We start from the raw sequence: 22522 nt of genomic DNA, 5'->3' as shown, positions 1-22522 counted from the left end.
TACGATGCGGATATGGAAGTATTCGACTGTGAGCTCAATGGCAAAGTTGTAGCTACTAGGTGTCTTTAATCCTGGACTGCTGCAATACCTTACCAAGCAAGATAAAAGCAGGTGCTTCTGGCAACAGATTACAGGATTTACTCATGAGGTAGATACAGGCAAACCATTTATAGATCAGAGGAAAGAAGAACCTTTGGTTGAGAAAATAGAAGTGCCCACTTTGCTAGTGTTGAACTAGTGTATTAAAAGAAGTACTGTTTGTTCAGACTAGCAAGCTATTGTACTCTCCAAAGTCTTGGGTAGAGAGGCATTTTTTTAGCTCTACTAACAGAGGGTCCCCCCCCCCTGAAGTACCAGGGATCAATTCTGGAACCACCTGCACACAAAGCATGTCCTCTACCAGTTTCTCCTCTGTATCTTACGGAAATCAATTAAGGATGTCTTGTGAATCCTGAAATCCAATTTACTTGGGCCTATTATTGGAAAAGGCAGTGGCTTTTGGAATTGGTTCTGATTTGTGAGGGATGCCGGTACAAATTCTCACTACAGGTCTTTCCAAATGGATATTTATTGTGACAATTTTATAGTTTCCATTCAAGTTGCAAAACATGATAGTTCAAAGTGATCGCTCCTTCAATATTAAATATCTAAACAGAATATTCATATGTCTGTTCATCAGTAGAATAAAAAAGGGAAGTATAAGAGATCCTTGCTCAGTAAGATTTTTTTTTTACAAAATAAATTTTCAGTTCATCATTGGATTTAGAAACACACTGAAAAATCCATGTTGTGGATATTTTTCTTTTCCTTCCTGTTTAATTAATACACACACTGATTCAGCAGTTTTGAAATTAACTCAAACTTATTTTAAGGCTGGGAGGTTCTATAATTGCACATCTAACTATTTTCTGAATGCTTGCTTGTCTTGACTCAGTTGAGCAGCAAATTCCACTAGGGTCCTTGTGGGCCGTCCTGCCATGCCCTTACGGAGGTATGGAATCTCATCTTTATTTCCCATCACACCTGCAATATCTAGGTGAGCCCAATGAGGGGCGGTCACAAATTCTTTCAGGAATGCAGCAGCTGTACATGCACCACCAGATCTAATGGGAAAGAAACATAAAATATGAGTGGATTACTTATATCTGTTTACTTATAGGAGTAAAGAATTATAAACCAAACTGTACAGCACCACGGACGCTCAATTCAGACATATCATCAAACCATGGTTTGCACCAGCAATAGTTTCAAATTCAAACCATAACTTGTGCTTCCAATAGTGGAAAAGGAAAACTGGTTTGCCTGCTTTCATTTTCTCCTCTCAGCACTCAACTTTGTAAGTACGCTCTCATCTTCATGGTACAGTAGCCTCCAGAAGCAGAGCCAATAGCTGTAACTATGGTTTATCACGATGCCAAGCCATAGTTAGCATAAGCCACGATTTACAAACCCACCTCAAACATCTTTTTTTAATTGCAAGTTACAGTTGTATGTACCTTGGAAATCGAACGGAATCCATTTCGGAAGTTCGTTCGACTTCCAAAATGTTCAGAGACCAAAGTGCAGCTTCTCTGATTGGCTGCAGGAAGCTCCTGCAGCCAATTGGAAGCTTCATTGGACGTTCGGCTTCCAAAAATAGTTCGAAAACTGGAACACTCACTTCTGGTTTTCGATCGTTCGAGAGCCGAAACGTACAAGTTCCAAGGCATTCAGCAACCAAGATACGACTGTATAGCCTTTTTCAATTCAGACATCACTTCAAACCACAGTTAGCTTCTTTAACTCTGGTCTGGTGTATAGTGACAGTTCTTCTTGTACTGAGCAAATTCCAAAGGGTCAGCTGCATTGCCTCTGCTCACCAATTCATCCCTACATGAACCATGACCCAGTTGGAAAGTTATTACTCTCTCCCCAGTCTGAACAGGAATAAAACAAGTGTGGAGAACTGGTGGCCCTTCACATGTTGTTGGAGCACAACTCCCATGAATCCTGATCAAGAGTCATGTTTGGCTGGGGATGTCGGAACTTGGGAGTCCAACATCTGAAGAGCCACAGGTTCCTCACCTGTGGAAGAGAAGGTCAGCCAGAGAGTCATCTCCTTATGCGCTTCCTAAATTCCTCTTTCTCATCCTAAATTGTATGCACTGGCAAGAGTGGTTTAAACGTAGCAGCAACAACAACACTGGGTGGCTATATTTCCTACCTATATTTTCCAAGGTTGTTGATGTCTGCAAGCTGGCAGTCTGTCATTTGTTTTGTATAATGTTCGAAGAGAGGCATCCTCCAAACACGGTCTCCTGTCAAAATGCTGGCCTACAATTGTAAATGCATCGTGAGTAAAGGAAGTCAGTAGCATGGAAAACTTCAACACATACGATTGTTTCACTTTCAGTTTATATACCACTTACTTGGTTGTAATGAAACCTATGCAGTTTACAATGAAATATTAAAATCATCAGCAAGAACAGAAACACTTCTAGCAACACTTTAAAAATAATTTTAACTGCCAGTTTCTTCCTGGCACCAATGAATGAGACAGGATCAAAGAGACTTGAGCATGGTGTCAAAACATCATTGAAAACTGTAATTGATATTATAGCGCTATATAATTATGTTTCACAATTAAAAGGTTTTTGCATTGATAAGCTTTAGCATTTTAGATTGGCCTTGTGCATCAGGCAAAAGATTAATCTAGCACGAAATGGAAGGGAGAAGTTCCAACCAAAGAAGAATGCGTAAGAAAGATAAGACTATGCAGAACTGGAAACATTAACAGCAAAATTAAGAGAATCTAATATTGAGTGCCTTGTGGAAGAATGGACGCCTTTTTTGGACTATTTAAAGAAATAGAGCATGATGAACTTGTGAGCAGGATTTGAGCTACAGTGGTACCTCTACTTACGAATTTAATGCGTTCTGAACACACATTTGTAAGTCGAAAAAAATTGTAAGTCGAACCCCATAGGAATGCATTGGGAGAAAAAATTCGTAAGTCGAAGCAACCCCATCTAAAAATTAGTAAGTAGAAAAAATCCTATCTAAACCGCATCCAAGATGGCGGACGGAGCTCCGTTCGTAAGTGGAAATATTCGTAAGTAGAGTTATTCGTAAGTAGAGGTACCACTGTATAAGCAACAGAAGTAATTAGATTATAATATTGTGGTTTTGAATTAGTTGATAGAAGATAGCAGCAGAAGGAAAGAAAGAAAACTCCATGGAAAATGGGGTGGGAAGTATAAAAAAAAATAACAGAAAAGACGAAATTGTGTTTTGATTGTATATGTTGAAATTAGTCTAGCACAACTCTCTGGTAATGGCTAAAACAAGCCTGGAGCTTGCTCCCAACACCTAGTTCACAAGAGGTTTATAACCTTCCAAACGGGGTTCCTTTTTTTTCAGCTTTTGTGGCTAACAGTTGTTGACAGGTTCCCAATAATATTGGTCTAACCCAGTGTTTCTTCTCAAACCTCGGCCTTCAGCTGTTGTTGGACCACAACCACCACCATCCCTGACCGCTGGTCCTGATAGCTAGAGATGATGGGAGTTGTAGTCCAACAACCGCTGCAGACCCAAGTTTTAACACCGGTCCTTCTTTAAAGTCCTTTAAGTTAGTAGCCACCTTCACATCTGTTTATCTGTGCTGCAAACATACCTCATACAAATAGTTCCACAGCTGGTGTGAATTGGTGAAAACCCCAGTAGCTGCAGATCCTAGTGCGATATCCATGGCACCTATACAGTATTACACAGATCAAGTTATTAACCCATCATTTCATGGGGAGTTACAACAATCTCTTTTGCTCTCTGCTTCTCAACACATTTCTATGACCCGCAGAAGGCATAATCTTACATATTTATACACGGGATTGTGTCAGACTTTGGTTTCTTCCTGAAGATGCAATGCATTCCTATCTACAGTCTAGTTCAAAACAAATAATGCTTCGTTGCAAACACGCTAAATCATGGGTTGTAATCTTGGCTTGTTTAAGTAACCTTTGTTTTAAACAAGGATTCTTGGTCTGTGAGTAATGCTAAGTCAAGATTTGTCGAAGAAAGTCAACTTGGCATACATCCTCTTGGCTACATGGCAGAAGAGGGGAGCACATGAGCCTGATACTGTCAAGTTTGCATTTCTTTGTACTGATCTGATGTGCTTCTCATTGTACTTAATTCAAGAGGGTTATAGAAAGCGTGAAAGAAACAGGCAGAAGGTTTTTGTTGGGGTTATTTCTTCTGGGAAGCTGAGTACAGCTGGTTTAACCTGGTTCTATTATCTTTCTGTCAAGGTCATGCCGACTATAATAATCAGGCCAGTGATAATAATCACTTTCTCTTTCTATCTCTTTGTTTTGGTGTGTTGTAGTGTTAAGGCTTAGTCTTATTATAAGTATTGTTAAGTTTCATTTTAAGTGCTGCAACTGGATTTTTTTTATGGACTGTGCCAATCCTGAATGTACTGGGTTTGTGACCATTATGTTCATTTGCCTTCAGTAGCAGTAAAAGCTCTGCTGGATGAAGTACAATTACCTCTGGTCTATTTGGGGGGGAGCTCTGCACTGTGTTTAAGTTTTATCCTCCCCAGAAGAGGCTAGGGCGACAGACACTCGCTGAAACCATACATGTAGCGCTGAACTACTTTAGCATGGCCTGAGGACCATCCCAACGCTATTCCACATCTGGAATTGAATGCGGAAGCCAGAAACTTCCAAGAAAAAAATAAAAATAGGTACCTGTTAATGTAGCAGCATCTACAATGGCTCGTGGGTTAAAACTGTGTGCGTAGCAAAGAGCATCTGCGAGGACCAACCTTCCTTCTGCATCTGTGTTGTCAACCTTTCAAGATGAGGAACACCCCCCAAAAAAATAAGAGAATGATTTTTTTTGCTTTATTTGTGCTTACACACCAACAAAATACAAAACAGAGAGTATTTACGTCATTTGTTACAAATTACACCATTAACCAAAAAAGATACATTTATATAATTGACAATAAATCTTCTTGTAATTCATTGACTTCCCGTCTTCTCCATGCTTCATTTATATTCTACTAACTTTTTGCATAAACCTATCTATTCATTTTACAGTAAAATATCATTTCTCCTGTATCTTTATTTCTTACTTAGTACAACTTACAGAGGTTATTCAGAAGCAGCGACCGAGTTTAGACTTCCACAGTTGTTTTTAAGATATGTTTTAAGAGGTTCCCATTTTGTAATAAATACTTGTTTGGACTTATCTTCCATTCTTTCGGTTAACTTGGCTAATTCTGCGTACTCTACTAGTTTCTGTAGCCATTCCGACCTCGAAGGGGTTTTATCACTTCTCCAGTTACTCGCAATTAAAATTCTCACGGCAACGGTAGCATATAGAAAAATATATTTCGCCTTCGGAGGAATATCCCATCCTGTGATTCCCAATAAGAAAGCCTCTGATTTTGAGGATTTAATTAAAAGTAATATATGCTATAAAAAATAATTAACCAGCCAATAGCTTAGCATTTCAATAGCCCTTTATAGCGTTCAAGACTCCTCACACATTCTCTCTTAGCAATCTGAAAGCAGCCCTATAAAGTTGGGCAGCACCATTATTGTTTTCCACCCACACCGAGTGGAAAGGGGAGAGGAGGCTGAAGAATAGTAGTTTGCCTAAGGGCTCCTAGCATGGGCCCTTGAAAGCAAAATGAGGGGGCAGAATGGGGACCGAGGCGTGTCAGACTGCATGTGATTGGGTGCAGCTTCTGTTACATCCCCTTGCGCTAAAAACTCGCTGCTGATTTTAAAACGAAATCCAACACATCAGAGGGAAAGGATTGAACCCAGCCCATTCCTTGGTGCTCTGGTTCCAACTTCTGGAAGGGCTCAATTGTTAATGCACAAGAGAGCATTAAAAGCTAATTGCCTTGCTCAGCTTAATGTGATACCACTGGTCCAAATGCAGCTCAAACCTCCTTCGCTTACACAAGCATCTTAAAAACATACCTGAATTGTTTTCCCATTCATGGCCTTCACGACATCTCCAGGCTTGTTTGCCTTCCCACTGGGCATGTTTTCACAAAGGGGTGTCAAGCCTGAGATTGGGGGGAAAAGCCAACTGCTGTTGCAATTTGACATCACACTCCGACATTATTTGGTGTTTGTTATTAAAAGCTTAGTAATCCTGTTTTGAAGGTTTACCTCAAAGCTTTGATCAAACAGTTTCTACTACAGTGGAACCTCTATTTACGACCATAATCCGTTCCGGAGGTCCGTCCGGAGGTCGAAACAGGTCACTGGGAGAGGTGCCGTTGTGCGCAGGCGATGATTGCCCGCTTCTGCGCATGTGCAAATGGCAATTGCCCACTTTTGTGCATGTGCGAACGGCGATCACCGCTTCTGTGCATGCGCGAACGGCGATCACCACTCCTGTGCATGCGCAAATGGCGGCAAACCCGCCAGTTACTGCCAAGTTATTGGAAACCAAGGCCCAACCTGTACCAAGCACCTATGGCACTGCTACCCCACTTTAAACCATCGTGGCTTCTTCCCCCAAAGAATCCTGGGAAATGCAGTTTGTTAAGGGAGCTGAGAGTTGCTTGGGGTCCCCCTATTCCCATCAAAGATCTACAGTTCCAAGAGTTCCACATTAAACTACTCTAGAAACTCTACCTTTGCAAGGGGAACAGGGGCCACTGGACAACTCTCATCACCCCTAACAAACTGCAGAGAGGTTGGAGAACGAGCAAGCAGCCATGGGGAAACCCAATGCTGCAGGAAGGTTCAGGGAAGGACCATAGCTGTGGCAGGCAATGTGTGCTTTGTTTGTGTGCATGAGGTCCTACGCTCAACCCCATGGCTCTCCAGACAGCAGATCAGGGAATGTCTGTCCAAGATATTGGAGAGCCACACTGCCAGCCAGAGCAGAAAATCTGGGCTAGGTGGAGCTATCACAGGTCTCAATATAAGGCATGTTTGGAAAGCGTGTTACTGAAATACCCCCACGGGTCTTTCTGTGCCTGGCCCCTTTTACGCATTCTTCACCCTCTCCTCCTCTTCCACTTACCAATTAAATTAATGGGCAACTTCAGTTCCGCAGCTGTCACAATGGCAGAGCAGATAGTGGCTGCTCCTCCCATATCGGCTCTCATGGCATCCATGTTGGCAGACGGTTTGATGGAAATGCCGCCACTGGAGAGGAACAAGTCACAGAACACACAACCAGGTGTGAATGGAAGGCTCCGGTTTCTGGACGCAAATGGTTGCAACTACCAACACCTCCCTTCCCATATCTTGCCAAAATATACCTTTGCTGGAAAATGACCGTTTTCCACGTTCAAAAAAAAGGTACACCCATGGAAAACATGGCATTGGGTTGTGTAGAGCTGTGTCCTTCCATTTACAAATCCAGGAGAGGCATTTGTGAATGGAAGGAGGGTGGGAAGCTGTTTTCACAAATCCCGCCTCCCTCCTTCTCCTGCAGCTGCTTGTGCCACCCCTCCTGTTCCAAGGGTCCCCCAACAGATTGGGGGGGGGTCACAAAGAAGACAGGAATTAATAAATTCCAACTCCCACCTTCTATTGGCGGGTGCCTCTGCTGGATCCGAGACCCTTTCATGAATGGAAGGGCAGAGATGACTGCTACGCATTGTGCTATGAAGACCACAAACTTGGCAGGGAAAATATGGAAGCAGATACTGGAGAACTGCCTGCGTTCAACTATACAACAAAAGCCAAGAAGTTCTCAGGGCAGTACACAAAGAATTGATTTTCAGGCGATACAAAAAATTCTGTCTTCACACATGCAAGTCACCGCTTCAGGTTGAGCGATTAACATGTGTGAATGGGGATATAATAAATAAAACAAAACTCTGTGCTTACTATTGGGTTATTAGTTTTTCTGCTTTCCAATACTGGGTCAAAGTAATGTTGAATCACCTAACTAATTAATCATTAAAGATGGTTAATCACCCAGTAACCCTGCGAATAAATCAACAGCTCTAACTCAAATACGTGTACTTTGGGAAAAGGCAATTCTCTGTTTGCTTCTTTTCCTTGTTGATTAAAGATAACACCTGGCTGGATTTTCAGATTTTGCTTCCAAGGTATGCACAGTACTTACCTATCAAAAGTAATTCCTTTCCCAACAAACACCACTGGAGGTTCACTGGCATCACAGCTTCCCTTATAGTGAAGCTCCAAAAAGACGGGTGGTTCATCAGAGCCTTTGGCAACACTCAAGAATGATCCCATCTCTTGTGCTTCTATCCAGGATTTATCCCTGTAACAATGTAAAACCATCCCCATTTTACAAAATGAATGAATGGGAAAAGGGCACAAGTTGAACTGCAGAGTCTCAACCTATCTGCAAAGCAATTATCTCCCCCTGCCCCCCAAATTATAGGGCAATTACAAAGCAAAAAACCTAGCTTAAACTTTTGCTCTATTCTGTTTATAAGGCATTTTAAAAAAATGATTATCCTGCGGTTTTTGACCATAAAAGGTTAAACCAAAACAGCCTTCTCTTTAAATGAAGTTGGTGATGGATACAGTTCTCTTCTGTACAGTATATGAAAAAAGCAGCTTCTCTGTATAAGCAAGTTTGGGGCAGGAAAGGAATGAGGCAGGGGCAGAAACATAGATGGAAAAGTAACATGGGCAGTTGCCCTTTTGAAGTTTCTGGCAAAACATCTAGAGCCAATTTAGTAAAGAACAGTCCCAAAAATTCTGCTTTGATTGGGTGAACCACCAAAACTGAATTGAAAACCAGGACTTTCCAGACAGCAAAGCAGAGAAAGATGTATTTAAACTTCATAGCTGTTGGAAGGTTGGTGGATTTTAATTGCTGCAGTATTTGTGGTTTTTTTAGCTTAAAATGGTACTTGACAACAACTATCAGGTCCCAGTGGTTTGACACACTGCATCAAACTTTTTTGGACTACCAAAATTCCCTAATGCTGCCAACAAAGGTAACCCAAGGAGAGGTCTATGAAGCAGCGCTGAGCCATCACTAGCTCACAGCAAGCAACTGAAAGCGGACACAAATCTAAGAGTTCTCACTCATGCCACTGTGAGAACTTACCTTACATGGACGGTTGCATCACTACTGACACTTTTAAGTTTCTTTTCAATAATTTCAGCAAATCGGGTAGGTGTGATGTGGTTGGCTGGACCCTCCATGAGGGATCTGGCCAGGTTCTGTCCCTTGGCATAGATAAGGCCTTTCCGCCAGGCCTCAGCTCCATCGCTAAAGAGGAATACAGGAGGATAATCAATGAAATATCATCACAGAATTGAAATGCCATAAATCAGTGACTCTTCTACTGGCAAACTTTGCAGAACTGTAGAATTTGTATAATTATTTTAAGCTGGTTGACTTAGATGAACAGGGACGACAAAATCGCAAACATCAAAACCTTACTCTTGAAATTTGAAAGGTCTTGGGAAAGGTAGAAATACGGTAAATTGTCTGGTGCCAAAGAGACACCCACCCACCCAGTCACTATCCTCATCAGATGGCAGAGGCACCTAGAGAACAGGTATTTCTTCCAATACCCAGACACCAAGCTATGTAGGCCATTAAAACTAAGCACCATATTCAAATGTAGCAAGACTGCCTGACCAAAACCAGCAAGCCACGCTTCCTGAGTCTAAATGTAGCATTTATTTAGTACCAGTTATATGTCAGCCACTACCCCAATATAGACAATGCTGGCACTTGAAGAGGACTTAATTCATTTTCATTGGAAGGTTTGATTCTCACTTCTCGTACAGAGTACCTTACTTTATCTATGCCTTAAAGAACGTAAAGGGACCCCTGACCGTTAGGTCCAGTCGCTGATGACTCTGGGGTTGCGGCATTCATCTCTCTCTATAGGCCGAGGGAGCCGACGTTTGTCCGCACAGCTTCCGGGTCATGTGGCCAGCATGACTAAGCCGCTTCTGGCGAACCAGAGCAGCGCACGGAAGCGCCGCTTACCTTCTCACCGGAGCGGTACCTATTTATCTACTTGCACTTGACTTGCTTTCGAAGTGCTAGGTGGGCAGGAGCTAGGACTGAGCAACGGGAGCTCACCCCGTCGCGGGGATTCAAACTGCCAACCTTCTGATCGGCAAGCCCTAGGCTCTGTGGTTTAGACCACAGCACCACCCGCGTCCCCTATCTATGCTTTAAAGGTAAAGGGACCCCTGACCATTAGGTCCAGTCGTGACCGACTCTGGGGTTGTGCACTCTTCTCACATTATTGGCCGAGGGAGCCAGCGTATAGCTTCCAGGTCATGTGGCCAGCATGACAAAGCAGCACACGGAAACGCCGTTTACCTTCCCGCTGTAGCGGTTCCTATTTATCTACTTGCATTTTGACGTGCTTTCGAACTGCTAGGTTGGCAGGAGCTGGGACCAAGCAACGGGAGCTCACCCCGTCACAGGGATTCGAACCGCCGACCTTCTGATCAGCAAGCCCTAGGCTCAGTGGTTTAACCTCAGGGGAAGTCTTTGCAAATAAGACTCGTGCATTTTGTTTTTGAGCTCAAAAAAGGGGGTTCAGATTACACCCTTCAGGCAATGAAGGAATGTGTCAACCAGCAACACACACAGTGCCCCCTACTTCAAGCTGGCATGTGATGAGGGCCTATAAGTATGCCAATGTATGCACATACAACTCCTTTATGTAGAAGCCAGCCTGACTGGGCACGGTTGCCCCTTTGTCGCCACACACAGAACCCACATACTGGGGGAGGGGGGCATGGCTGCTGTGGAAATCACCAATAGCGGATGGGGCTAATCCATGTTTTCCCCCACCCCAGCCCCCTTTACATATTCTTTCAGCATGTGATGACCCCTTTTTAAGGGAAAGAGGACCAAGCACGTTGATCCCGGGCACCGTATAAATGTTGTTTCTCAGCCAATCACCTCCCGTAGAGCTGAACTTCCACCACCGGCTTCTTTTTTTGCTTCAGTTCATCGTATTCATAGAGTCCTAGGGCAGCTCCTTCCGCTGCGGCCTGAGCATCGCCACAAGGGTCGACTTCCACACAAGGGACCTCCAAGTCCTGAACTTGCCTGCACCCAGCTGAAAAATAATATACACGTTTGCAACATTAAGAACTGGAGGTGGGTGGGGGAAAGGGAAAGGGAAAGGAAGGGAACGGGCAGATTTTAAAAATGTGATCAGGCTCTGTCTACCCGGTATTACAAATCAACTCGGTAAAGTTCATGTCACCAGTTAAGGCAACTCAAAGGAGAAGCTGGCTTATTAATATATGGCCCATTAGTGCACTTCAGATACATTTATCAAGCAACTTCTAGCTGCAGGCAATTCAGCAAGAGTGAGAGTGAGCCTCACCCGCACTTGCCCTGTGGCACAGTGATGACTGAGCAATTACAACAGGCCAAAGTCTATACTACAGCCATTATTTTGAGCTTATGCCATCAAAGTACCTTGGATGCTAATAATACTTATTTGGCATTTTAATGCCACAATGCCTGAGAGCTGTTTGATTTGCAGCGCAGGCCTAACCACATCTCCTCAGAAGGAATTCCTACTGAAATCTATTGGACTTACCCTTGGGTAAGTAGGTCCAGGAGTGCAGCCTGGGTCATTGGCTCTAAGAGGCACTAGCTCTGAAACCAGCAAGTATCTTCAAAATGCAGCACGTCTCATTTAATAGATTACAGAACAAACTCACGAGAAAAGACAAGAAAAAAGTTAACCTGCAACAGCTGCCCGTATGTTTTCTTTGTCTTCATTCCAGTTTTCTTGGTCATTTACTCCGACTGCCTTCTTGCCCAGGCCAACAACAACTACGCTTGAAAAGTCCTGCAGCAACCCAACAGCAAAGAAACTGATTTAATCCTTTCAGGAAAACCAACAACACCCTGTAATTAGGAAGTATACTTTGAAATATGTTTGTGTTGCTTTTTTGTCATTAGCGTGCCAGAATACACTAATGCTCCCTTGCAGAAGCTGAACTGAAATTAATGGGAAGCTTTTATTTAAGGCTCCACAGGGATCTGAACGTCTTAAGAGTCCGCCCCTAGAAATGAGATGGAGGCAACAGTAGGCTTCCAGATGTTAGACTTCAACTTCCATCAGCCCCAGCCTGCTTCGTCAATGGCCTGGCTTTTGGGGGGTGAGGCAGCACAACAAAGCACCTCCCTTTTTAAGTTTTAGGGAAATGTGTAACTCAGCATATTTAAGAAACTGCTTTTTCAAATTTGGTTTTCTTTTCATCTGTTATCATTCAGGTGTGCATGCAAGTGTTGTTTGAATTGTGAACTACCTTGAATAAAGGAGATACACATTTTATAAAATAAGAGTCTGACCCAGCCATCTAACTGGAAATCACAAGAGGTAAGAAACAAGAGACATTCGGGACACTGAAAAGTGTAACATGCCACAGGATCACAAGCAACCTCAAATCTACTCTTCGCATCCAAACTTTTTCCTACACATAAACATCACATGATCTTGCACCAGCCATGATTTCCAAAACCTTTCAACCACCTATACATACTTTCTTTCTTTAGATATTTACTTAAACTTGCGCCACTGGGCTCTTGAAGCGACTCTCAGCACAGATGAGAGTAACTAAAACCCTTTGCAAGATTCTTCTTCCCTTTCAAAAATGACAGAGAGAATGAGTGGGAAGGACTTAAAAACTGTTGCTATATATACACACATCCACCCAAATAAATATCACAGGCCATCAAATGATATAGATTTGATGTTTAAGAAGTAAGACAGTAAGCCCAACAGTGAAATGTACCATGAAGGGTCATAAAAAAAAAAAGATTAGCACCAAGCACAGGATTCCTAAAATGACTTCAGGAGAACTTGCTGTGGGTGTTTCAAGTTACACATTCCCTGCCAAGAAAACGCTTGCTCCAAAGCTTTTATGCAGTGCTCTATGTTCACACCAAAGATCTAGTCTTCACTGTGTGCAGGACTTCTAAGACTGTGCCCCCCCCAGATGTTACTGAACTACAACTCCCATCATTCCTCACTATTAGTCATGCCAACTGTAGCTGAGAGGAGCTGGAATCCAACAACCTCTGGAGGGCCACAGATTCCCCAATGTTGCTCTAAGCCAAGCATCCCCAAACTTCGGCCCTCCAGATGTTTTGGACTACAATTCCCATCTTCCCCGACCACTGGTCCTGCTAGCTAGGGATCATGGGAGTTGTAGGCCAAAACATCCGGAGGGCCGCAGTTTGGGGATGCCTGCTCTAAGCACCTCAGGACCTCTCCAAAGGAGATTGCATCATAACAATGTTACTCATAAATGCCAATTAGCAGCAGTAGAACACCTCAGAATAAATAAATGCTGGTTCAGTGACATTCAGGCCAAGTTCCTCTTCATTAATTTTTTAAAACCCTCTTTATCTCAGTATTCCAGTTTTCTTTTGCTCACTCAGCATTAAGTGTTCAACTGCCCCTATCTTGCCAATTCAGCATTAACTGTTCAACTGCTCTTATCTCTGAATCACCACACACACCCAAAAGCCTTACTTTTGAGGTAGTCTCAGAGAGCAGGTAGCTATGAACAGCTGTGGGTTCTGCTAATTCCCCATGAAGTGGGCTTCTTGGAGGAGCTACTTTCTTCCACTGCCCACATCCCTTTGAACCTGAAATGGTTTGGGATGGAGGCGGGATTTTAATTCTCTTTTTCCCACCCTAGGTTCAGTGCCACCTTATAAGGATTCAGCAGGAAACCCCACTCTGCACATGGACCTGCCACAGTCCTGTCTAGTTTGGCTGCATCCCGTTGGTTCCAGAGAATCAAAAACAAATATGTAGCTGCTGGAAAGGCAATGGTGAAATTTCACTTTCTCATTGTTAATATGGTATGGTGACCTTTGGGTGCATTTGAGCACGGGGATTATTGTGTCAGTTTCCCTGGTTACAATGCTAGTGCTTCCGTCTCAATTTCTAATGTTCCTTTTACACTGCATTACCCGTTGAATTGTGGAGCTATGGCTTTTTGACTGCTATACTGCCATGCCATGCTCATTTCCATTCACACCCATGACACAGCAGTGCATGTCTTCAGACACGTCACCACCATAGCTGCCAAGTCTCCCGTATTCCCCGGGAAACCCCCGTTTTTCCAGCTGTCCCCAGCCGAAAAAAACAGATTTTTTTGTTTCCCCCCGGTTTATTCTGGCGCGGCGGCCATTTTGGAACTGGGCAGAGCATGCTCAGAAGCAACTTTTGATGCTGCTCCGCCCAGTTCCAAAATGGCTGCAGTGCGACTTTTGGTGCGGCGGCCATTTTGGAACAGGGCAGAGCAGCATCAAAAGTCGCTTCTGAGCATGCTCCGCCCAGTTCCAAAATGGCGGCAGCGCTACTTCCGGTCCGATCCCTTATTTCTCAGGCAGGAACTTGGCAGATATGGTCACCACCTTACCTGGGCACGTGTGCTTCTGTTCCCCTGTTCAACCATGAGAATGGGAGGAAAGAACTGTGTGCCTGAATACTGCCCCCAAATTTTGACATGCGAGTGTGGGTCACGAAACCCCCTCTTTAGGAAATGTCTTTGGGTTTCAAATGTACTGAGAAGATCATTGCAGAAAAATGCAATTGCAAATTAAGAAAGGGGGATTTGGAATGATACTATCATGGAAATCTGGAATGATACCATCATGCTTATTTATTGACAAGTATCAAACATTGGAGACCTGCTGAGGTTCTTAATCTCCCGAGCTGGACAACCGTACATATAAAGCTTTTGGTTGGGTGGACAGAATTAGGATCAAAATATTTGAAAGTTCCAACAACTCTTGAAACAATTAAGTCAGTTAGAAAGATATGCGATATATTAGCCATGAAAACCAGAGGAAAATAATAGAACAAAACTCTCACAATTCTCCAGGTTAAAGTCAGTCAGCAAAGAGAAAGGGGGGGTTTAAGTCAAGAAAGACTTTATTTTGTGATGACAAACGGTGAGAGTGCTGCTGGAAAGAACACCATACCACACAGGAACTCCAGTCATGGCCATCTCAAAGACAGGGAGATTTCAAAGCATCCAATCATAGCATTCTAAGGATACATGACATTTTAGGAAACATTGCATACATCACTCCAACTCCCGGCGCATGTGCATTTTGATTAGGCAGCCTTCAGCATGCTCTCTGCAGCATGATCAGCTTGCAGACAACTGCCCATTGCAACTCCTTAAGCAAGCATTGCCCAAGTACTGAACTCCAATCATCCGAGTGTCTACACTTGCACCTTTTTGCCTCATATAACCAGTGAAATAATGCACATAGCAAGTTCTTCATGTAGCAAACAGGCAGTTTAACCAAAGCCACTGCCATTCCCTTGCACTTTACTTCATAGTAAGAGAGCATAAGAGAGTAAGAGAGCATAGCAAAACCAAGGTAAATGGAAACTCATCAATAAAAGGGATTTTTTATTTTTCCTTTCTTAATATGTGTTTTACCTTCACTTGCTCTCAAGTGGATTTTTTCCTGGAAGCAATTGACATGGAAATTAGCTAACTTCCATTAGCTTCCACCAGAATTCCAAAAGTGACTTTTACATCACGCGAAAGATCATATAAAACACAAAAAAATTTCAGATAGGAAAGTTCTGTCTGAATGCAGCCTCAGACTGGAATCGGATACTCATAAGTCTCATCGAATGCAATGAAATACTTCGAAATATTCAATGAATTGCTATTAAAAACAACAACTTTGGAGGCCCAAGTTAGGTTAACATACTTAAGAAAGCAGAAAATCCATACCTGATGCAAGCCATGAAAGATGCGGGTTTTTCCTTTCTTCAGTGGAGGTCCTGAACTGGAACACAAAACAAGCAGGAGATTAACAGTCTCATGGTCTTCCAACTGAGCTATTCCACGTTGCAAGCAGGTACCTGCTCCTCAGCTACGTACAATTTGAATGGTCAAATGCTATTTCATGACTGCCAAATAAACAGAAGGGAATCTGTTTTGGTACTTACATTGCCAGCAACTCTCTGAGCTTCCCAGACACGACTTTGTCAAAAGCGTCTCCTGCTTCGGTAAACTGGACAGGCCCTTCTTCTTTCTTGCCGACAAAGACTCCTAGGACAAGGCCCTTACAAAAGAAAAGAAAAAGAGAGAGTTACTTTTTAGATGCTGCCCTACAAAGCAATTGCAAAATACCTCCAGGGATTGCAGGGTGGTGAAGAAGCTTTTAATAAAATATCAAACATTAAAAACTTCCCTATGGACTATAATGTTGTAGCAACAGCCCCAGACCTAGCTAGCATGACCAATGGTCAGTGATTAGGGGAGATGCAGCCAAACAACTTTCAGAGAGTCACAAGGTCCTCATCCCAGAGCTGTTGTTGTTGTTGTTTAGTCATGTCCGACTCTTCGTGACCCCATGGACCAGAGCACGCCAGGCACTCCTGTCTTCCACTGCCTCCCGCAGTTTGGTCAAACTCATGTTCGTAGCTTCGAGAACACTGTCCAACCATCTCGTCCTCTGTCGTCCCCTTCTCCTTGAGCCCTCCATCTTTCCCAACATCAGGGTCTTTTCCAGGGAGTCTTCTCTTCTCATGAGGTGGCCAAAGTACTGGAGCCTCAGCTTCACAATCTGTCCTTCCAGTGAGCACTCAGGGCTGATTTCCTTCAGAATGGATAGGTTTGATCTTCTTGCAGTCCATGGGACTCTCAAGAGTCTCCTCCAGCACCATAATTCAAAAGCATCAATTCTTCGGCGATCAGCCTTCTTTATGGTCCAGCTCTCACTTCCATACATCACTACTGGGGAAACCATAGCTTTAACTATACGGACCTTTGTCGGCAAGGTGATGTCTCTGCTTTTTAAGATGTTCTATCCCAGAGATAGAGCAAAGCAATTCAGAAAACAGTCCAGACCAGCCTTTCTCAACCTTGGGGTCCTGGATGTTCCTGAACTACAACTCCCATCACCCCTGACCATTGGCCATGGTAGATAGGAATGATGGGAGTTGTAGTATAATGACATCTAGAGACCCAAGATTGAGAAAGGCTGGGCTAGACTGCAAAACAGTGGTGGGCAACTTCCACCGTGCAGGACCAAGAGCCAGTTTTCCCCTAACCATCCCCACCTGCTCCATCCTGCTGCCATATGTACAGCCAGGTGTGGGGCAGGGAATGATGCAGCTGCAAAGGCTTCAAGCACACTCCCGGTTGCTCCTTGGCAAGCGGGTTTGCTGACGGCAAACTCTTTGAAATTGTCCCTTTCGAGGTGCGAATTGGTTTCAAGAACAGAGAGCAGAAGGCTGTGATTAGCCCTGTGGCTGAATTAAGGCGGAAAATCAGGAAAGAAACTTGCATTGCACAAGTTGGGACAAAAAACATTCTGCCTCCTGTTGAACCCAAGACCTGCAGGCAAAACGAAACTCAACAGAAATGTAAAATGGGATATTTTAACATCAGGGACACGCATTTTAATTAATCCATTTGATTAATTTATTACTGCATGTCCCCGATTCATCGGATAACAGAGACCGCTAAAACAGAGAGGCTGGTGGTGTAGTTTCTATAGCAAGTTCCCACTGTAGGTCTAAAGACTTATGGAGCAATATTCTGTGTCATGGCAAATACTGGAAGGGTGATCTATATCGCAGCCTGCAACTGCACAAGTTTAAACTAGTTAGCAATTCATGGATAAGTATAGGAGAGAAAAAATAATGAGTGGAAGAACCAGTTGGGGAAACCAAGGAAAATGATAAGAAGAATGATACTAAAGTCCGCTTGGGTTATTTATTGAGCAAGGAAAAGCCACTTGTCAACTTTTAAATGGTGCCCTTTGCCTTAAAGGGCTTTTGAAAACCAGTCTGTTGCAAACACCTCGACTTCACTGCATGAACCACTGGGAAAACTACCTTTGCGCGAAACTTATTCTGGAATTAACATGCTAATCTGCAAGTAGTCTGCATACAATGTGTAAAGCAATATGGAAATCTTTAGGATGGGAAATTATAAGGCAGTACCACTCTCTTTGTGCTGTTCAGGAAGATGCACACTGAACATTAGACACAGACATCCTGGCAGGATAGGAACACTCATTGGGAAAGAAGACATGATCTTCACAGGGGAAAAGATAATCTGAGCTGACCCGGTTTCTCTCTTCAGCTGTTCAATTTGCCCCAGCAGCATTCCTAAGTCCAACTAGATATTACAAGGGGTCCTTTCATTATCCTTTCCTCCCTCTCGGTTTTGTTTCCTGAAATCAAAATGGCCTGAGCAGGATGCAGACCTGAAGAGAAGACAAGTGGCTGGAGGAACCTTTCCCTCCCAATCACTTTTCAGCTCAAAAATTGAATTCAACTTGCTTTTCTCCCCTGGGAAAGCAGCTTGGAGAGGCACAACCCCAAAATCATACTCCCTGAGCTGCCTTTCACATCCTTGGGCTGAAAAATTAACAGAGATGAATGGCTTAAGCAAGCAGACTCTCCTGCTCAGACTTGCCACCAAAATCATTATACTGGGAAAGGGAAGTGAGACTGCCCTGTAATATCCAAGATTCTTGTATTATTTCATTTTATAATGCATGTAAAACATAGAGAGCAATTATAACAACAGTTGAAATGTAATACCCACTTTGTCCAACTCAAGGCACCCACAAATTATGAAAGCACCAGAACAGAACACGGAATTTATCCTTGTTTCGCTGTGTACCCAGCACTCATTCCACATCCTTCACTTCATTCTGTATCCTGCGTCTCCAGACTCTCTGAGTCAATGTTAAATAAAAAAATTCCTTCAGTAGCACCTTAAAGACCAACTAAGTTTTTATTTTGGTATGAGCTTTCGTGTGCATGCACACTTCTTCAGATACCTGAAGAAGTGTGCATGCACACGAAAGCTCATACCAAAATAAAAACTTAGTTGGTCTTTAAGGTGCTACTGAAGGAATTTTTTTATTTTACTTTGATCCAGACCAACACGGCTACCTACCTGAGTCAATGTTTTTTTTCAAACTAAATAAAAATAAAAAGGCACGACCCTGTTCCAACTAAGCACTTTTTAATACGAGATCAATTTCAACCGGAGTTGACTTTTAGGTACCAGCTTAGATCTTCCACTGAGACCAGGATGACTTTTAAAAATAGCATTTTAGATGGCCTTTCCCATAAAAGTGCACCTCTGCCTAAGCCAGCTCATAAAATGCCAGCTTTCTGACAAGCACAATGCTTCAGGAAAATATCTAAAGCAAGCAGGAACATGAGTGGAAAACTTCTGTTCATAGCATGGGCATAATGCACATGGTTTGCACACTCTCCAGACCCCTGCAAACATGCCATCAACCAGCTAATTGAACACTTTCCACAATTCCCCCCTTACCTTATTTACACCCATGACACCGCCGTGTTGATCCGTTGCCAGGTGTATTTGAAGCTACCGTGGTCTTTCCCTTCTGCACTCGGCAGTCTGCAGCCTTTATAGCAGAAGAGGGAAACTTTGTCCCGCCTCTGCAACAGTCTCCTAACAGGTCCTTAACGCAGCTCTTTAAGGCTGGGCGTGGCCAAGAGGTGGGTGTTTGTGGAAAGATTTGGGTCCTTTCCAAAAACAGGCAGGTCAAAGCCTTGTGTTGTGTTTCTGATATACCATAGCTGCCAAGTACCCCGTTTTCCCTGGGAAACCCCCGTATTTTCTTACCGTTTCCCGCAGGTGTCCCGAATGGCAAAATACCCCGTATTCCCCCGGATTACGGAGCTCCTGCCGGCGGCCATGTTCTTCTGGTGCAGCGTCGGCACCGGAAGTCACTTCTACGCACTTCCGGACATGCATCGAAGTGACTTCCGATGCCGCTGTGCCACTGTGCATGTCCGGAAGTGTGTAGAAGCGACTTCTGGCGCTGCGGACATTTTGGAAATGGGCACAGTGGCATCAGAAGTCGCTTCTACGCATGTCCGGAAGTGCGTAGAAGTGACTTCTGGTGCCGCGGCACTGCTGATCCCGGATTTTTCAATCCGGAACTTGGCAACTATGATATACCTTGTTGCTCATCTCAATTTAGGTTGGCCCAAACCAAATGGAACAAACCAAGCAGGATTATTTCCAAGAGGTTTCTGGCTCATGACAAGGACACAGTAGGCCCACAGCCACAGGATACTGCTCCTGTTACAGAGACCCAAGACACAAAAGCCCCTCCGTAGCTACTGAATGGCCTTTATTACATAAAAACACAAGAGCCCAGCTGGATCACACCAGCCTACATGACGCCCACAAAGTGGGCATGAGCAGAATAGCATGCATGATCCCCAGTAACTGACATTCAGAGGCACAATGGAAGTAATATATAGCCACTGTGATATGGAGCCATTGAGAGCCTTATTTCCCCATTCATTTCAGAGGGACTTAGGGCATAAAGGGGAGTTCCGCTGGACTCACAGAAATTGTTCCACATATGCAATGGATACAACCCTGTTTGGGTTGCCATATTCACATACAGTACTGTAAAATGCTAAAACCAAGGTTAGCACTACCCGCAAAAACAAAATGGAGACAGTGGACTTGCACAATTCACCCTAACCTCCTCCCACGCAGTCAGGTGGAGGATTCAATGTTGCTTGCCCCGATTCCCAAGTTGTCTTTCTGTGTGAACCTGGAATTATGATTTAAATTTCAAAATAAACTGCACCTCAAGGGGTGGGAAACCTGTCTTGTGTGGCCCTTATAGATGTTCCTGCCTTACAACTTCCAGCATGACTCGCCGGATGGGAGGTGCAGTCTAACAACACCTGGCAGGTGACAGGTTCGCCAGCCCTGCTCTAGTCCATTTCAACACCTACCAGTTGCAAACCGTGAGCTCTGAAGCTGGCTTGCTTAACAGACTACCAGAGTTTCTTACAAACCAGGGTTCCTGGTTAGTATGCAAAGACAAGACAAGGGCAGGCATTGCATGTGACCTCCTTAGTGTCTTTGGGCACGTGCAGGGTATCTTTTTTTTTCCGGGAGGAGCAACTATTTAATTCAATTAATACGAGGCAGGGGTATTTCTGGCATGCAAAATTCTTGCAGCGCAACTTGGCTGGACTACATGACCCTCCGAGGTCCCTTCCAACTTACTAGACCATTCTAGGATTCCACGGAAGCGCAGTGTCTGGCCCACAAAGCCGCCTCCTTCTCATGCCGGGCAGGCCAAAGGCGCACCACCTAGGCAAGCCCAGCTTTTCCTCCGCCACCAATCGCGCCCCCCAGCCGACCTTCCGGACCCCAAGCGCGCAAAGACGCGCGCAAAGACGCTCGCTACCCCCGCGGCCCCTGCGTTGCGCGCCAGCACCTTTCTCCTGTCGCCAGCAGCCCGTTGCTCCGCCATGCTTCTCCGCCCTTCGCTTAGTCCCTCCCTTGCTGCTCCCAGCATGCCCGCTTTCCCCTCCTTCCCCGGCACCCACCAGCTCCCCCCGCATCTCCCCGGGGCGCCCGGGGTTCGCTACCTGCTGTTTCCTGGCGCGCCGGGCGCCCGAGGCGGCGGAGGACAAGGTGGCCACCGGGACGCGGAGCTCCTTGCCGCGGACCAGGAGGAGCCTCCCGCTCGCCAGCAGCGGCGCCAGCAGCATGGTTACCCCCCGTCCGCCCGGCAGCGATCACGGGGCCGCAGCGAGAAGGAAGGCCCGCCTAGAGGAGAGAGGCTCCGCGGGCTGCGCATTCCTCCGCGCGCGCCTCCCCTAGGCCGGGCGCGCCGCTCACTCTTTCCCCGAGGCGCCGCTTTGTCTCTGTACAGTATTGCTATGTATTGCGGTGAGCCGCCCGGAGATCTTCGGCTGGAGGGCGGTATATACACATTTAATAAATCATGATAATAAAAATAAAAAAGAGAACTTTCCCTCCGCATAAAGGGGAAATAAAATAAGAAGCACCAATTAGCATCCAGTCCAATTCTTGGCGCATTGGTTGATCTAGCTCCCATCAACCTTATTCCCCCCTTTATTTATTAAAAAAAAACACCTTATGCTTTTCACGTTTATACATTTCACTAATTTTACAATCATTTTGACATTTAAGAACTCGATTTCCTTCCACCTCTTTCTGCTGTTCCTTAAATTTATTTTTAATATCTTCTGCATATCCAAATTAATTTGCTCCTTTATTCATCTTCTTTAAAAATATAATCTTATGAAACTGCAGGTTATTACAATAATCCTGACAAAGTTTTTATCTTTTACAATTTACAGTATCTGTAAATATTCAATAAACCATTTCCATTCTTTTGTAAAAAAGTTTTTTTTCTTGATTTCTTATTCTTCCGGTAAGTTTTACCATTTCTGCATAGCTCCCATCAACTTTAAATGGCAGTGGCAAAGGTCTTTCACATCCTGAGATTCTTTAAATCAGGGACGAGGACATTTCCAGAGTGACATTGGCTGGTGGACATGGCAGCCTCGCCATCCCTGTAACATCTTGTTTAAGTGATTAAAGGCAGTTCACACAGTCAGCTAGGACAGCGTTTCTCAACCGTTTCTCACTAGTGTGCCGCGAGACGCTGGCTGGTGTGCCGCAACGTGCGGCGACGAGAAGGGCGATTTGCATTGTCACGTGCCTGGCGGCCGCCAATAAACAACACTAAC

At 44.3% G+C, this 22522-nt stretch overlaps 1 protein-coding gene and 1 long non-coding RNA gene across 4 annotated transcripts in view; both read right to left on the bottom strand.

The window, feature by feature from the left end:
* LOC148687275 (uncharacterized) overlaps positions 1-22522 on the bottom strand; it is a 337005-nt gene that overhangs the window by 125226 nt on the left and 189257 nt on the right. The window lies entirely within an intron of this gene.
* Positions 551-21556, bottom strand: LAP3 (leucine aminopeptidase 3). Of its 3 annotated transcripts, none has more exons than XM_060278982.2 (13): positions 21238-21556; positions 15938-16053; positions 15720-15774; positions 11686-11791; positions 10885-11044; positions 9055-9219; positions 8095-8253; positions 7039-7163; positions 5979-6067; positions 4731-4833; positions 3653-3732; positions 2204-2313; positions 551-1103 (listed from the first exon to the last, which is right to left on the bottom strand). In XM_060278982.2, exons 1-13 carry the CDS (start codon positions 21316-21318, stop codon positions 902-904), a joined length of 1551 nt encoding a protein of 516 aa, XP_060134965.2. In that variant the 5' UTR covers positions 21319-21556; the 3' UTR covers positions 551-901. The 3 variants fall into 3 exon arrangements, with proteins under 3 accessions (XP_060134965.2, XP_060134964.1, XP_060134966.1); XM_060278981.2 differs by having other exon boundaries at positions 21392-21556; XM_060278983.2 differs by lacking the exon at positions 21238-21556 and adding an exon at positions 19296-19440.

The sequence above is a fragment of the Zootoca vivipara genome, chromosome Z1 (genome assembly GCF_965207765.1).
Source record: "Zootoca vivipara chromosome Z1, rZooViv2.hap1.1, whole genome shotgun sequence".
NCBI classification, from domain to species: domain Eukaryota; kingdom Metazoa; phylum Chordata; class Lepidosauria; order Squamata; family Lacertidae; genus Zootoca; species Zootoca vivipara.
The sequence above is the reverse complement of the archived record's forward strand: the minus strand, read 5'-3'. Positions and strand labels throughout refer to the sequence as shown.

What these genes read in the sequence shown, in the direction of transcription:
- LAP3 (XM_060278981.2), bottom strand. Translation starts at nt 21,514, where the DNA reads ATGCTGCTGGCGCCGCTGCTGGCGAGCGGGAGGCTCCTCCTGGTCCGC. An exon ending in GAAGTTCAGCTCTACGGGAG is followed by an intron (nt 9,220 to 10,884) that starts GTGATTGGCTGA and finishes ATTCCTCTTTAG; the next exon opens with CGATGGAGCTGAGGCCTGGC. An exon ending in GATGCAACCGTCCATGTAAG is followed by an intron (nt 8,254 to 9,054) that starts GTAAGTTCTCAC and finishes ACATTGTTACAG; the next exon opens with GGATAAATCCTGGATAGAAG.